Genomic DNA, 18,535 nt, shown 5'->3' with positions numbered 1-18,535 from the left:
CTCCGTAAAATCGTATATGATTATATTTAGTGTAGTCAAACTTTTGCCGTACTAATGTTATATACAGCCTATTGAGGGCAGTGTAATTATTTAGTGGGTAGAGATCAACATAACTGAGAATTAGCTTTACCAACAATGTGCTGAAATATGATAAGTTGAATGAATGTATAATCACGTCCATATCATTTATGTTACGCCAATCACCAAAGGGTTATTGCAACTGAATGATAGTCATGATGTAGATCATTTCATGGACAATGTCACAAATAATCATAAACACTGCGAATTGCCTCAAAAAATGGATGTCATCAACAAATGTCAACGTATTATCCGGTACAAACGTATTAAGTGATCACAGGACAAGTACGTGTACGTTAATTTTCTGTGACAATATGATATTTTGGACGAAACTGTCAGAAATCTAAAAAAGTTGGACTACCTTCAGTAGTCACAAATATTAAAAACAGAGACCTGTTACCTCATTCAAATCATCCGGAAATACCAACTACGTTTATTATGGAGTTATCCCCCCCCCCTCCCCCGTGAACTTCAACTTTGAATCATTATTGACTTTTGACTTATTTGCAAAGGAAAATGCCGAATATTTGATAATAATGCTAACTTTATAAGAACAACCCCCATAAGATGGTATATTATTCAGTGTATGGTATCAATAACAAAACTACGAAATACGAAACACAGAAGTGATTAACCACAAGATCACATGGTTGCCCCGTTCTCATATTTGTTTACTAGTATTTATTTATAAACTGTCGCATTAAAGTTTCCTACCTAATTCTATTCCAAATGACGATTATTTATTCACCCTCGCTGCTTTATTACACGTAAATAATGTGATTGATTGAATAAAATCATCTTCCTCTGCTGCCGACATCCACGGCTATAAAGACCGCCCTCATGCGACATCACATCACATCGAGGTTTACTTATTCAACATGGCGTCTACACTGAGAAGTTGCGGCAGGTTAGCAGCCAGATTCCATGGACAAAAGTTTGCACCACTTGTCGCACCATTGTCAAGGCCACGTTCAATGCGACCTGCCGCATGTGTACAATATGTAAGGTGAGAAAAAGTTGCCCTTGGTTGCTATGTACGTGTTTTTAAAAAACTTGAATGCGGCATCGATCGAATAACGTTAACGACGACGGTCACGTACAACGATTACCAATGTTTATGTGTTTTTTTTATGTGAAGACCTCAGATTGCTATGTACGAGAACTGAAATAACATCACTGGTGTAAATTATATAAAACCAATTTACTGTTTACCTAAAAAGTGGTGAAATGCATCGTTTTCTTTAATACTAAATAGCTGTTCAGCTGTTCGTTGTAGGATCGACTGCGCATGTCTGTAATCGTGTTCGAACCAGCCATACAAACACCAACACCCATTTCTTCTTGGACAACATACATAAATTCAATAAATTCAAATTCACAATCTCTGGCCAGCAATTAGAAAATGTAGCCTCCTATACCTACCTAGGAATCAAATTTAATCTAACTGGGAAGCTCCACAAAGCTCAAGAAGACCTTAAAAATAGAGCTCTAAAAAACTATTTCAAAATGAAACAAATTTTGTATTCGGACACTGCAGTTCCATTAAAAGTACATATAAAAATGTTTGATGCTGTGGTAAGACCAATACTGCTCTATTGCAGTGAAATATGGTCAACTGATTACAACAACCATGCAAAAGATTTCTTTAATTTGACAACACCTATGGAAAAATTGCATGTAAAATTCTGTAAATCTCTTTTAAGAGTAAACTGCAAAGCTACCAATCTTGCTTGTCTACTAGAACTAGGAAGATATCCATTAGCTATTACTAGTATAAAACAAAAAAATAAATATTGGTGTAAAATAAAACAAACAAAAAACAACACACTTCTTTCAGAAGCCTATAGACTCGGCATTCATTTAGATAATCGGACATCTGGTATAAAGAATCTGTTGATTCATTTAAATGAAACATGAGCTACATTTTGGAAGAAACCCATAATAAGGATGAAAAGCTGCCTAAATCAGTTTCTGAAAAGCTTGCAGTCATCATTCAAACATACTGTTTAGATTCAATGTATGATGATAATAAGGGAACAAAACATTGGAATAAACTCCGCACATACAGACATCTAAAAACAAAATTCACTTTTGAAAAATATTTAGAAACTGTGCAAATTAATCCCTTCCACAGGTCATCCATGACCAAACTAAGAATTAGTGCTCATGTGTTAGGAATAGAAACTGGAAGACATAAAAACATTGACATTTCAAAAAGAAAATGTCAGTTTTGTCAATTAAGCGAAATAGAAAATGAAGAGCACTTCCTTCTTAAATGCAGTCTCTATAAAAAAGAAAGAAATGAGCTTCTCAAAAATTTGATGCTATCTCCAAAACTTCCTGACAAAGAAAAAATAGTTGCAATACTAAACAATGGTAGTAAAAAATTAGCTCCTCAAATTACTAAGTACATAGATGACTGTTTTAAAATCAGGGAGAACAACCTGAAAAAGTACTACCAGCTGCCTCAAAATGAATAAAAACATATACTTTCATTTATTATATTTTATTAATACCTTTGTTTTATACTCTTTTAATCTCATTTAATTTGTTTTTTCATTGCTATACCTTTATTGTATTCTTCAATCAAAGTCCCATAGAAGATACAATAACAATAAAGATGATTATTATTACATAACAGCCTTCAAAATGCTATAAACTTAATGGAAACATATTGTAATAAATGGAAACCAGAAGTAAATGTATCAAAATCTAAAAGCATGATTTTCAATAAATCTGGCAAAACCATAACAAAACATAAATTTGTAATTAATGGAAAACCACTTGAAAATGTATCCTCTTGCACTTACCTAGGTTTGACACTAAACACAATTGGTAAACTTATCAGAGCTCAAGTAAATCTTAGCCATAGAGCGATGAAAGCTTTCTTCAAAATAAAACAATTGTTATTCTCTGAAAACAATATTCCAGTCAAAACATCCTAAAACTATTTGATAGCATGGTTAAACCTATCCTGATCTGTTGCAGTGAAATTTGGACTTGCGACTGCGTACTACAAATAAAAGATATTTTTTATAGTGGGCAAATACATTTTACAGGTAAACTGCAAAGCCAGTAATTTGGCATGTATTTTAAAATTAAATAGACACCGTATTTTACTGACTAGTATAAAACAAATGATAACACATTGGCTAAAAATAAAAACAAACAATGAAAACACGCTAGTCCATAAAGCATACAGACTTAGCATAGAGATGGATGGTAAAGGTATACTTAATTGGGTATCTGGTATAAAAAAATAGTTTGCACTATCTGGAAATGGATAAATCATGGGAAAATAATGATCCAAATTATAACACCAATCTAATCAACACAATTTGCATTAAACTCAAAACCAAGAGTCAAGAACAAATGCATGATGATAATAAAGACAAAAACCAAAAGAATAAGCTGCGTACACATATACTATTTCTTCTTTTTTTTTTTTCAATTTTAGTGCTTCCATTTTGTTACTTCCTCAGTTTTTCGTCTTTATTGTAATTTTTTTTTTCTGAGTCAATATCCAAATAAAGATACTATTATGCAATAAAGATTATTATTATTGTATAACAATAACAATCCCATCTGAAATGAATAATTGAACAGAACTTCTGTTTGCTGAGAGATGCAATTTTGTTTTAATGTTCTGAAGTAATGAATTTGCTTATTACTATCTACACGATTCATACATTTTAATACAGCTCTAAATGGATACAGCAGTATGGTAAAAGAACTATTTAGACTGAAGTATAAGAATTGTAACACATTCGTTGGGATGTAAAAATCTCAAATGTATATATTACAAAAACTGAAAACAATAGAAATAATTTTAAAGTAAGCTTGACACATCAAAATAGAAAGTTTTAATAATAATAATATTAATTTATTACAAAAAGCAAAAAAAAGTTTAATACAGTATATAAAATACTAATTTAAAAGTAAAATTTTATAAGTTTGGCTTGTTATTCTGTCTTCTTTTTGCATAATGTGTTTAAATATCTGAACATCACTTTTCAATTCTTCTGGAATATTGATATTACTAAATACTTTTTGTTTGCTACCTGGGACATTCAATGAACAAATTTGCTTCATTTTCAAATCTTGTTGACAACATTGCTTATATATTTATTATGGTTTTCGAAAAGTGTTTCTGATTGGGTATGTCTATCCTTCTCTATTTCTAATAAACGACTGCTTATTCTGAAACAAGTCATTATGATTTTATGTTCCAAATTACAGAGTAGTTTTCTTATTATTTGCTACATTCACCATACCATCCAGAGGTGTACATATTACACATAGGTGACAGATATTATTTTATATAAATTTCATTTTAATTTACCGGGTAGCAATTTTTGATGTGCGACAGATACAGACAAGATTTTCTGAGACCATGTTTTGAAAAGTTCGGCTCAACATGCAGCATTTTAGGAGAATTTATTCATACCTAGTATTCTTTTGCAAAATTTCAAATATAACTGTTCAATTGGTGTCTTGCCCGTAGCATGTTGATTCATAGAACAAAATTGACATAAAATCTTAAAACATAATTTGTATGATAAAGTAGCACATTTAAATTTTCTCCACAAATCTGGCAGATTCCTTGATTTTTCATTTCTAATCATGTGGAAATTGGCTAAACAAGGAAACTATTTTACTCGGGCATTAATAACATTTGAATATGGCTCTTTCCTGCCATGTGGTTGAATTGCTGGAAAAACATACAAAATACAGTAGAAACCTACTCCTAAATGAAAATACACAGAATTTGTTATGCTCCTGGTCGATATAAGTATTAAATTAAAATAAGTTAAAATGACAGGCTATTTTAGTGAATAACTGCAATTTTGTTAGTATTTAAAGCGCGGTGGTCGTCGTGTAGCGCGTGTTCGAATTTCATGTAAATAAACAATGTATTTTACACGCGTTGTATACGTCGCTACAAGTCCCATATCGAACAGGACGCGGCGCGATGACTGCCGACCTTTAAACCTTTTACCATTGATTCCTATGGTAAAGATATTAAGCAATTTCTCAAATTTGAGGCTGAATTATTTTAAAAATCTGGGTTTTAAAAATTGGCAAAAATTGCATTTTTCCTTTAAAAATACTAGTAGCGAATTCTGGAAAAAATTACTGGTAGGCCAATTTACTGTAGCTCACAAAAATAATAGTGTTGTTTCATGTAACAATAGAACTATATGTTCATGAATTTACATAATAAATTAATTAATCAACTTTTACGTCAACACAAATTCTGTGGTCCAACTTTTAATTGAAGAATTATAGTACATTGTATTAATAACTTTGTGGTGTACAATATAAATTGAGTAGTAAAGAACAATTACAAATTAATTCCATTCTTGAAAAGTTTTTGGGTCATAAATTATGTTTAATTTTCTCAGACACCAGACAACCAACCCGGAAACTGGTGAAGATGCAAAACCATTCCGCCCCGAAATTAGCCAGACTGGCTCATTGATGGATATCGGAACCAGAAGAATATTCAACGAGGATCATGATATGTTCCGAGAAAGTGTCCGGAAATTCTTTCGCGATGAAGTGGCACCTTATCATGAACAGTATGTCAATTGTTTCTTAATTCTGGGGACTTTCACATCGTCGTAAATAAAACTTTGGAATTAAGGGAATACCCTAAGCTGATAAAAGTCTTTATACTAGTAGTATTGATAACTATGTGTATATTTTTAAGGTACTACTGCATGCTAGTTGGACATCCAGGCATTGGCTTTAATGTGTCTATAACAATTCTAGTCCTGTATTGATGTACTTCGATGATCTTCAAAGTTTGTATTGAATCAGTAATTGTGTCTTTTGAATTAAGAAATTATAAAAAAAAAGACACAAAAAGTTGCACAAATTGTCTTGCAGTAATTGATGTTGTTGACAAGGGATATTGCAGTTAAAATTTATTTGATGTGGATGTATTCAGGCAATTCTGTATTTATACAGGTGGGAGAAGGATGGTCAAGTCAGCCGGGAAGTATGGGAAAAAGCTGGAAAACAAGGATTACTTGGTGTGAATATTAGTGAAAATGATCTTGGTATTGGCGGTGATTTCCTGTCTGCTATGATTGTCATGGAGGAACAGTAAGTACAAATTTTGTGAGTCATAGATTATCATTTTATACCAGGAAAACTGACTGGCTCGCTCTGAGAATCTAAAGATCATTACGTGATTAGATCTAATTACTGTGAAATACTTTACGCTGAAAAGGCATTTTGGGTGTTTGGTATGGAATTTATTTTCACTGATTTTTGATGAGTTAAATGTGAAAGATAGGAAAAAATGTATATTCGCTGGATTTTATTTTCACGGAATCATCCCTTCAGCGAAAATAAATTCCAAGCGAAAATAAAGTATTCTACAGTAGTTAGATCATACCATTTTTCTGATGATTCTACATTGTACAATCATGCAGCATAATAAAAACACAAACTCTATTTACTAATAAACATGAGATAATTATTACTGTACCATGTGGGACTGCATCAGTACACACCGGTACATATTGTTTTGTATTTCATACCATACATCAATTTATATGATTAGATAATACTGTACCATGTGAGACTGCATCAGTACACACCAGTACATATTGTTTTGTAATTACCATACATCAATTTATATGATTGGATAATACTGTACCATGTGAGACTGCATCAGTACACACCGGTACATATTGTTTTGTATTTCATACCATACATCAATTTATATGATTAGATAATACTGTACCATGTGAGACTGCATCAGTACACACCAGTACATATTGTTTTGTAATTACCATACATCAATTTATATGATTGGATAATACTGTACCATGTGAGACTGCATCAGTACACACCGGTACATATTGTTTTGTATTTCATACCATACATCAATTTATATGATTAGATAATACTGTACCATGTGAGACTGCATCAGTATACACCGGTACATATTGTTTTGTAATTACCATACATCAATTTATATGATTGGATAATACTGTACCATGTGAGACTGCATCAGTACACACCGGTACATATTGTTTTGTATTTCATACCATACATCAATTTATATGATTAGATAATACTGTACCATGTGAGACTGCATCAGTACACACCGGTACTTATTGTTTTGTAATTACCATACATCAATTTACATGATTAGATAATACTGTACCATGTGGGACTGCATCAGTACACACCGGTACATATTGTTTTGTAATTACCATACATCAATTTATATGATTGGATAATACTGTACTATATGAGACTGCATCAGTACACACCGGTACATATTGTTTTGTAATTACCATACATCAATTTATATGATTAGATAAAATAAATTGAAAGGCAATAGCATTTTTATTGGTATTCATCATCTTTCTCAGTATACTGTAAAATATTTTATTTTCGCTTGGAATTAATTTTCGCTGTAGAAATGATTCATTGAAAAACAAATCCAGCGAATATATCTTTTTTTCCATATTTTACATTCAACTTGTCAAAAATCAGTTAAAAACAAAATTCTATACAAAACATTCGAAAAGTCTTTTCAGTGAATATTAATTCCAGCTAAAATAAAGTATTTTAGAGTTTAGAGTTTTTTTATCAGATCTTGCTTTCTAAGGCAAGTGATCAATCCACTCATCTATTACTCTTCCAGCTCATTTTGAATAGATTTAATGTTAGTGGACTATTTTACGTTGTGCATTAAAGATGAACCCAAAGTTACTGAAATGTGGTTGTTACTACGTGTGTGGTACATTGGACTTCAGTGATGAAGTCCATCTCTGTATGTGCTAGTCAGATAGAATATGAGGTGATTGATACCCAGACGTACAGGTCCCAATAAGTTCATGCTGTTTTCAGTCTGACAGATTACAACGTTTAAAGTCCAGTCTTTGGCTGTGATCAATCAGAGGTCAATGAATTTTATGTAAAAATTGTCAGCTTGTATGATTTTCTTATTCCTAAAAATGTACCTTGAGTGATTCTCTCTCAGATTTGTTCATTTTGGGATGATACCTTCAATTCTCTAATTTAAGTAAATATTTTTGGCATTTTTCGACTTGTTCTTGAAAACATCTTGTTATAGGAAATACCGTACTCAACCACGTTAGCACCCAAGGTCCTCAACTCAGAAAATCATGATTTTATAGGGGTGGGCGCTTACCCGAATAAACGACATGGTTTTTTAAAAAAACTGTAAACTGAATATGGCATGAAATATTTGCTGCATTTTACTTTTATTAACAGGTCATTGTCGAAGCATAGTTTACGCATAGTTACCATAGTCTACGCATTCACAACATATTCACGGCGGTTGATATTCATGCTGTATCATATAAAAACGATTACCAGTATTCGTTAAGCAAGGATCAAAGACCAAGTTTTAAATTAGTGGCATTTTGAAGGGGTGGGTGCTTTGCTGAATATACAAAAGTGGGGGTGGGCGCTTGACCGGGCATGGGTGCTAACGTGGTCCAGTATGGTAACTGTACTGGGCGTTTACATAAGCAACAATAGACCTCTCTTTCTAAGATTTATATTTTGACCATTAACCAATATACCTTCTCTTTATAACATTATGATTGTTAATTTTGTAGGGCCTATGTGAATGCCTCAGGTGTTGGCTTTGGCTTGCACAGTGATATTGTAATGCCATACATTGCTAATAATGGCTCTAGAGAACAGATTGAGAGACTGATACCTGGTCTGGCGTCTGGAGAGAAAATTGGTGCTATTGCCATGACTGAACCTGGTGCTGGAAGGTATGTCAAAAACAGTATGATCAAACACGTTAACATTTTGTTAAGTTTTAAGCTGGCATAAAGCTAGCCAAGCCTGCTTTTAAAATAGCTGTATATGTAAATTGTGCATTATAATCGGCCTACAAATGTCTCATATTAGTAACACTGGCAAATATCACAAATAATATTTGACATTCACTCTAAAAATTATGAATGTCCATGAAAATCAAAGCCAGCTGGTAGCCTGCTTTGAAGTTTTGTTACATATGAACTGTACTGTACATTGTAAAAGATAATTCATTGTGAACCTTTTAAAGGCATAATTTGCATTTTTCACCAATAAGTTTTTATTTTTAATACTGGAGCAAATTTTTAAAATTTGTTTAATAATGATTTGAATGCTATGTTTGGCATAAAAAGTTTGACTGTAAATTTAATAATTAATTTTTTTTAAATGAATTTGATGTCTGAAATATTAGAGGCTGTGAATTAATAAAGTTTTGACAGTCATTTATCCCCATATCTGTTTATTTCAAGAAAAAATATATTATCACAACTGCGCAAAATATGCAAACCAATTTTAGATAGCTGTGTTAATGCACATGCCAGCTGGAAAAAAAACTATTTAAGAATAGATCATATTATTTCAATACAGTATATTAGATCATACCATTTTTCTGATGATTCTACATTGTACAAGCATGCACACCGGTACATATTGTTTTGTAATTACCATACATCAATTTATATGATTGGATATTACTGTACCATGTGAGACTGCATCAGTACACACCGGTACATATTGTTTTGTATTTCATACCATACATCAATTTATATGATTACATAATACTGTACCATGTGAGACTGCATCAGTACACACCAGTACATATTGTTTTGTATTTCATACCATACATCAATTGATATGATTGGATAATACTGTACCATGTGAGACTGCATCAGTACACACCAGTACATATTGTTTTGTATTGCATACCATACATCAATTTATATGATTGGATAATACTGTACCATGTGGGACTGCATCAGTACACACCGGTACATATTGTTTTGTAATTACCATACATCAATTTATATGATTGGATAATACTGTACCAGTACAATATATTATGTGTTTCAAAATAATTAACTAACAAAATATTACTAAACTTAGAATTGCAAGGTTTCACAGCTTCTAATTTGAAAACAGATGCAGAGATTATATATGCAGAGCACCATTGGGTGTTCATAATCTTCTCAGAATGTCTCCATGTTAGAGCGCCCTCTTGTGATCATATTATGAGTTTATTTCTCTAATAGTCCTCTCAACATTATTATTGGTATTTACAACTATCAATGAATTTTCTCAACTTTTACAAAGTGGTTTCATTTTACACTGTTTTTTACAAAAGTTTTTTCTCACACATCCATGCAATTTATTATTTGATTACTGTGGTAAAAGGTCTCATAACCCCAAATTTGTTTGGTTACTTAAGGTCACAAATTCTGGTAATTTGTATGTAATTTTTATGTGTAATAATTTTGTCAGTCAACAAGAATGTTGGTGACGAAATAAATATTTATATTATATTTTGGAAACCAATAATTGAGATATGTTTGTCTCCCAGTTCAATAGCTAAAATGTCAACAAGCAACATGACCATAGAAGCTGTGGCTATGACATGAACAATTTCTTGTTTATTTTAGTAAAGCTGTGCTAATGAGATAATCTGTTAATATCAAGTAATATTACTTTTGATCAGGTTTCATGAGTAATGTAAATCTGTCTTTTTGTTGCGACTTTTGCAAAATGTGTAGTACAGGACAAAAACATTAAAAGAAAACCTACAAACGTATTATTGTGATTAGACTTGTCATATAACACTGCTCTGAACTTTTTTTTTCAGTCATACACATTCACAACTCTAAATAACCATTCAGTCTTGAAAACTTAAAGTTGTACTCTTATTGATACCATATTTACCCGGGTAAAAGCCCAGGGTCCTGTACATGGAAAATGTAAAAATTATAAAAATTCATAGCTTCTCAGATCTTTATTTGTACGTTCATTGTCATCTTCGTCAAACTCAAAACCCTCAAAGTCCAAGTCGGCATCACTGTAGCTGTCGAACAAAATCCCTACTGCTTCGTCCTGAAGTTCGTCGATATCGTCCCACATAATTTGGAAATTGCGCTTTTAATCCACGGATTTCGCAGTCTGTCAGCTTGACACCTTTTATTCATGTCTAATCACAATAAAGGGACAAGAAAAATGGGGTCGCTCTGCTGCGATGGCACACGATGCTTTTGTTTACAGTCTGGCAATCATCTTTGACCTTTATCCATCTGCTTTACTGATTGGCTAAGAATGACATCACTACTAATGTTTCATCATAAAGGTCAAATCGTGACATTGCTTTCTTATCAGACTCTACGCTTATCTATCATGGTGAAAGTTATCATTCAGCATGTTCCAGCGGTTGGAATGTCTCACTACAGTACATGGATATCGCAGTGGGCTTGAAATAGGGAGTTTTTTTTTATCCAACGACAGAAGAATAGTTTTCATGACAGAAATACAATAGTGGTGATGAAAGATGGTAAAAAAGTTGGCAGTCTTCAGCGTGACATTGCAAAATTGCTGGTCCCAGTTATGGATTCACAAGCTGCAACCAAATATTTTATAAAGCCAAAATAATGTGATTTCAACCATTCTCTCAGTATGGCTGCTACAATATTGCAACATTGGTTTAATTGTTGATGACGCTACGGGCGGCCGAGTGCGACACTTAGTTAAACTTAGTTACTGAGTTAAACTTATTAGCCATCTCAACTCGCACAACCCTGGGTGCCATATACAGGTACACATGGGTTAAGTGCCAATCCTACAAGGTTTCTATTTACTCATGGGTTGAGGTTGAGAGAGACGGCAAGAGTAAAATATATTGCCCAAAGGTACAACACCATGACATAGTAATTTCACTTCCTATATGCATGTGTCTAACTAAAATATCCCATAAAATGACAATTTACAGTAGTTTCCATAGACCACATTAAAAATTCCACATACAATGACAATTTACAATAGTTTCCATAGACCACATTAAAAATTCCACATAAAATGACAATTTACAGTAGTTTCCATAGACCACATTAAAAATTCCACATAAAATGACAATTCTACAGTAGTTTCCATAGACCACATTTATAATTCCACATAAAATGACAATTTTACAGGTAGTTTCCATAGACCACATTAAAAATTCCACATAAAATGACAATTCTACAGTAGTTTCCATAGACCACATTAAAAATTCCACATAAAATGACAATTCTACAGTAGTTTCCATAGACCACATTAAAAATTACAAATAAAATGACAATTCTACAGTAGTTTCCATAGACCACATTAAAAATTCCACATAAAATGACAATTCTACAGTAGTTTCCATAGACCACATTAAAAATTCCACATAAAATGACAATTCTACAGTAGTTTCCATAGACCACATTAAAAATTCCACATAAAATGACAATTCTACAGTAGTTTCCATAGACCACATTAAAAATTCCACATAAAATGACAATTTTACAGTAGTTTCCATAGACCACATTAAAAATTCCACATAAAATGACAATTCTACAGTAGTTTCCATAGACCACATTAAAAATTCCACATAAAATGACAATTCTACAGTAGTTTCCATAGATCACATTAAAAATTCCACATAAAATGACAATTCTACAGTAGTTTCCATAGACCACATTAAAAATTCCACATAAAATGACAATTCTACAGTAGTTTCCATAGACCACATTAAAAATTCCACATAAAATGACAATTCTACAGTAGTTTCCATAGACCACATTAAAAATTCCACATAAAATGACAATTCTACAGTAGTTTCCATAGACCACATTAAAAATTCCACATAAAATGACAATTCTACAGTAGTTTCCATAGACCACATTAAAAATTCCACATAAAATGACAATTCTACAGTAGTTTCCATAGACCACATTAAAAATTCCACATAAAATGACAATTCTACAGTAGTTTCCATAGACTACATTAAAAATTCCACATAAAATGACAATTCTACAGTAGTTTCCATAGACTACATTAAAAATTCCACATAAAATGACAATTCTACAGTAGTTTCCATAGTCTACATTAAAAATTCCACATAAAATGACAATTCTACAGTAGTTTCCATGGACCACATTAAAAATTCCACATAAAATGACAATTCTACAGTAGTTTCCATGGACCACATTAAAAATTCCACATAAAATGACAATTCTACAGTAGTTTCCATAGACCACATTAAAAATTCCACATAAAATGACAATTCTACAGTAGTTTCCATAGACCACATTAAAAATTCCACATAAAATGACAATTCTACAGTAGTTTCCATAGACCACATTAAAAATTCCACATAAAATGACAATTCTACAGTAGTTTCCATAGACCACATTCAAAATTCCACATAAAATGACAATTCTACAGTAGTTTCCATAGACCACATTAAAAATTCCACATAAAATGACAATTCTACAGTAGTTTCCATAGACCACATTAAAAATTACACTATAAAAAGCTAAGTGCTATACAATATAAACATATGTCATATATTCACAGCCAACTTTTGAAATATTGAGATAAAATTTAAATTATAGTAAAATGTCACAAAAACAATAAACATGTTCTTTTCATTCTGTTTTTTACTTTAATTTAGTTCAGTATTTCCAACTGTAACCCCATATTTTTATTTCACTTTCTTCATCCTTGTATATGAAATGTCAATTATAAAAAAATAAAGGAAATAATTTTTACTTTTGAGTAGTCAACCTCAATAACAGTTTATTTAATGTGTTCATGATTAGTTAATTAGTTGTTTAAAAATATATCTATTACTTTATCTGTAACCCTATTAATACATTGCCTGGGGATGCCTCCATGGTTAGCAAAAATGAACAATTAAAAACTACAATGTGTTAATTAGACTGTGAAAAAGTTGTAATTTTTGAAGGTGACTGAATTGTTACCGTGTAACGATATATTGCACGTAGTATTGTGTAGTCCATTCAAATGTGTCCTCAATACTCTTGAATAGTTTATTGAGGTCATTGTCCTGAATTTGTAAAGAAATTGTCATGATGACTTTTCAATATATGGATTTCTGACGACAAGGGTATAAGGATAAAGGTATATTAGGGAAAATACCTGTCATTGTTTTATGGTTGTTTGATTACTATAACTTGACTTGTGTGTGTAGTATACAATAGAAGTGTTTGGGATTATCCTGTCAGTGTGTGTATATATGTGTGCATGTCTGTTTCACCGATATCTCAATCAGAATAGATGCCCTGGGACAATATGCAGACCAAATTATTAATAGTTTGGAGTTGAAATCTGTTCATCCATCAGGGTTGTAGCCAGAAACTGCCTGTCTAAAAACTTTATCAAAATGAAAAACAGCGGTCAAAATGACAAGTGGCTGGCTAAAAGCCTGCTCTGCTAATTAATTACCAAATTTTCTGCTGATATCGCAATAACTATTTGGAGGGGATGAGCGCTTAGGTAGGCATGACCCTGAAAACAAAAATGTCCCAAAAGTGGTTGGTGGGCACTTTAGTTGAGCATGGGCGCTAAGCCGGCTGAGTAAATATATAGAACCAACATCTAGATTTGTTGCTCAATTTCGGCTGAAAAAAAAAAGATTGATATTTACATTATGTTGCATAGACTAGACTGAAGAATTGTCCTTAAAAATACCAAAAAATATTATAAGGACACATAACTAATTTGCATAATTATTTGCAGCCTTTGATACTTTGTTTGTGCAAGAATGTACCTTTGGACGTCTTATTCAAATATAAACAACTGTAATATTCAACGAAAATTTTGTCGTGTCAAAATCTATTCTGGGAATTTCAAGAAAAACCCATCTTCTGTAGATGTTTGCATAATTATGGTGCACTGTGTGTACACTTTCATTTAGTTTTCTTTACTTTCTCTTTTAGTTTAAATCAAATGAACACAAAAAATAATTGTGTGTTTACTTTCTGTAAGGTGACAAAAGCTGACATTGGTATTGAAATGGTTAAAATAGTGCATGGTACCAGGAAACTAATAATAGCAATAACTTTGATGACGTCACTAAGCTTGTCATTGGATAGGGGCAAACAGTTCTGATAAAGTAACAGGGTGATGATTGATCTACTTTTGTGATGATGATTCATATAAAATTGCTATTGGTGTGGCAGGGATTCAATGAAAGCAACAATTCATTCTTCTTACTTTACAAATATACATGTCTGTGGTTTATACGCTGCTCAAATCGGTAAAATGATTGAAAGTGTAACAAACATTGTTGGTGCTGTATGAACTACTGTTTGCATTTCTCCATTGTTGCTTGGCAAATATTCGCTCAAAAGAAAACTGAATTAGTGTGATTTATGTATTTGATTTTAGGAGTCTTGACATGAAAAAATAATTAAATTTTTTTCTTTGATTAAATTAGTGAATTTATAATCAAACAAATAATCCCATTGTAACTGCCAGTCTCGTGTGTGACTCCCATATCTTTCCACAGATTTATCAGATATTCCAATAAAGGCAATAATCTTTTGTTGTGTTAATTTATGCAAACTAGCTGCTTATCTCACATTTGTAAAATTGTGAAATCATGAAAATAGAAGTAAATTCTAATTAAAGCAATGCATTTAAGAAAATTACAGAGTTTGTTTATGGTCAAAATAACTTAATATTTTAGTATACAGCCAATGTGATTTTTTATTTATTTATGTGCTTTTTTTTACAGTACTTTGCAATAAGAGTTATTCTAGGAATAAAATGGTTATGTAGAAGATTCTACTGCGATTTTCCATTAAATTATTATTTTTGGTATTTTAAGTATACAAATGTAGTACTGCAGAACCATTTTGAGCATTATCGTAATAATCATATTTGCTCTATTAGTGGCTCACGTTTATGTAAATGACAGGAGTGTCAAATCTCTGGTCAAAATAATTAATATTTAATGATCCAGTGTACTTCTATTAGAGATGTACTCCTATTAGAAGAAATACAGTATTAACTTTGACAATCAGATTATTTACAGGATTCTTTTTTGAACTAAAAGTTGACATTGAAAATGACAGGTAAAATTACCAAGATATTTGGGCAGTGTGCAGAATGATATTAAGACTACTCATAATAAAGTTGGGTCATAAATTGACAATGTTCATTGGTTTATTATGTGTTTCATGGAGTTATTGTCCTATACCACCTTGAAATATCATTATTTTGTTTGTTACAGTGTTTGTATTTAGAGAAACTTTACTATTTTATGAATGAAAATTTGCATTTTTGACACTTTTTTAAAAAATCTCTATTTTTGAAATGATTCAGTACCAGTACAAACAGTGCCCCATCATTCCCATTTAAATATGGCATTATATGCCTGCCATGGAAGCCCATGGTAAAAATGTTATAATACTGCAAAAATTGTCACTATCCACTAAAATACAACCATCATTTTCTCAAAAAATAGGCTGGTGAGCCCCAACTTTTTTTAAGTCAATACTGTTATATTGACCAGGAGTATAATTTTTTGCAAAATGAATAAATTAATGAGTAGGCTTCTATCTTAACTAACGTGTGAATTAATTATCTAATTATGTGTTTCTTTTCAGTGACTTGCAAGGTATTAGGACCTATGCCAAGCAAGACGGCTCTGACTGGATTCTTAATGGGAGCAAGGTAAGGTCACGCCCCCTTTCTTTTGTTTCTTTCATTTCAATACATAATGTTAGTCACCCTACACAATACTGTCTGGACTCTCTCCAAGGAATTTTAAGGAGGCTTCAAAATGTTTCTAATGACGTAGCGTCTTGTGAATGAGTCCAATAAAGCAAATAATTATTATGTGTAAGAATGATTGTATTTCCTTGTTCACACACACTCATTTTCAGCATGGTTTAGTTTGAGATTCTTTCTCAAAACAACAGTTCAATAATTCATTGAGTTTATACAATGTTCTCCTGATGTGCTTGGATTCCCAAAGATTTGAGTGAACACAAAATACTGATATATATTTGGACTGTATGAGATTATTATCTGATATCACTTGTTTGTAAAGCTGGTTGATACAAGTGACATCATAGTGACATCAACATACTGAAGATGAGTGAATAATGCAGTCCATGATGCCATGATTATCAATCAGTTCTATGAATAAGTGATACAATGTATCAGGTGATAACTTTTTATCACCTGAGTGTCAAATTGACAGAAAAATTGTAATATACGGAATTACACTTACGAATCATATGCAACGTCTAAGTGATCATGCATTTGCAATTTGCAATATAATTTTTAATTGGCCATGTGCATTTAGTCATTTTTAGCCCCACAAATCTGACAATGCTCATGGTTTTTGTATTACAAAGCCCAAACTACATTGTGTGAGGTAAAAACAATTCATCGATGTCCTTCACTGGGTTACCAGTTTTTTTGATGGCCTGCTATAAAAAAACATGTATAAATTGTTGTTCAGAAATTAACACTATAGTATCAGGGCTACCAACATTTGAATACCTGTGCATGGTATAGTATGTTCACATTGCATCAGAAAGCTATGGATTCCTAGGCTGATTGCTCAATCGGGAATCTTCTCTGATGATGTTCATTGGACTTGATCCTGTTGTTCTTCCAAATAAAAATAATACACCACTGTAGGGATCTTATAAAATTTGCTGTGTTCTCTACCCAAGGTATTTATCACAAATGGATACATGGCTGACCTGGTAATAGTGGTTGCTGTGACAAAACCAGATGCTAAATCACCAGCACATGGTATTACATTGTTCCTGGTTGAAGAAGGCATGGAAGGATTCAAAAAAGGAAAGAAACTACAAAAGATGGGACTCAAAGCGCAGGTATGTTTACAACAGTACTCAACATTTCTACCATTGATAAAGATGATGACATCACCATCACATCATGTTTGCTTCCATGTGAGTTAGAACTTGGTACAACATGCAGTACAGTGCCATTCTTTGTCATGACATGTCTGCTTCCATGTGAGTTAGAACTTTGTACAACATGCAGTACAGTGCCATTATTGGTCATGACATGTCTGCTTCCATGTGAGTTAGAACTTGGTACAACATGCAATACAGTGCCATTATTGGTCATGACATGTCTGCTTCCATGTGAGTTAGAACTTGGTACAACATGCAGTACAGTGCCATTCTTTGTTATGACATGTCTGCTTCCATGTGAGTTAGAACTTGGTACAACATGCAATACAGTGCCATTCTTGGTCATGACATGTCTGCTTCCATGTGAGTTACAACTTGGTACAACATGCAATACAGTGCCATTCTTGGTCATGACATGTCTGCTTCCATGTGAGTTAGAACTTGGTACAACATGCAATACAGTGCCATTCTTTGTCATGACATGTCTGCTTCCATATGAGTTAGAACTTGGTACGACATGCAGTACAGTGCCATTCTTTGTCATGACATGTCTGCTTCCATGTGAGTTAGAACTTGGTACAACATGCAGTACAGTGCCATTCTTTGTCATGACATGTCTGCTTCCATGTGAGTTAGAACTTGGTACAACATGCAGTACAGTGCCATTCTTGGTCATGACATGTCTGCTTCCATGTGAGTTAGAACTTGGT

General features: G+C 32.5%; 1 protein-coding gene across 2 annotated transcripts in view; it reads left to right on the top strand.

The window, feature by feature from the left end:
* The first annotated feature begins 939 nt into the window (after nt 1–939).
* The window catches only part of LOC100375371 (long-chain specific acyl-CoA dehydrogenase, mitochondrial-like), a 30,971-nt gene continuing 13,375 nt past the window's right edge, over nt 940–18,535 (top strand). For both annotated transcript variants that reach the window (XM_002735202.4, XM_085494800.1), the window contains exons 1-6: nt 940–1,084; nt 5,484–5,660; nt 6,052–6,189; nt 8,691–8,855; nt 16,536–16,602; nt 17,616–17,780. In XM_002735202.4, coding sequence (XP_002735248.2) covers nt 957–1,084; nt 5,484–5,660; nt 6,052–6,189; nt 8,691–8,855; nt 16,536–16,602; nt 17,616–17,780 — 840 coding nt within the window. In that variant the 5' untranslated portion in view covers nt 940–956. The remainder of the gene's footprint in view (nt 1,085–5,483; nt 5,661–6,051; nt 6,190–8,690; nt 8,856–16,535; nt 16,603–17,615; nt 17,781–18,535) is intronic.

Source organism: Saccoglossus kowalevskii, chromosome 21 (assembly GCF_978046115.1).
Source record: "Saccoglossus kowalevskii chromosome 21, keSacKowa6.1, whole genome shotgun sequence".
NCBI lineage: Eukaryota > Metazoa > Hemichordata > Enteropneusta > Harrimaniidae > Saccoglossus > Saccoglossus kowalevskii.
This window is presented reverse-complemented; position numbering and strand designations above follow the sequence as displayed.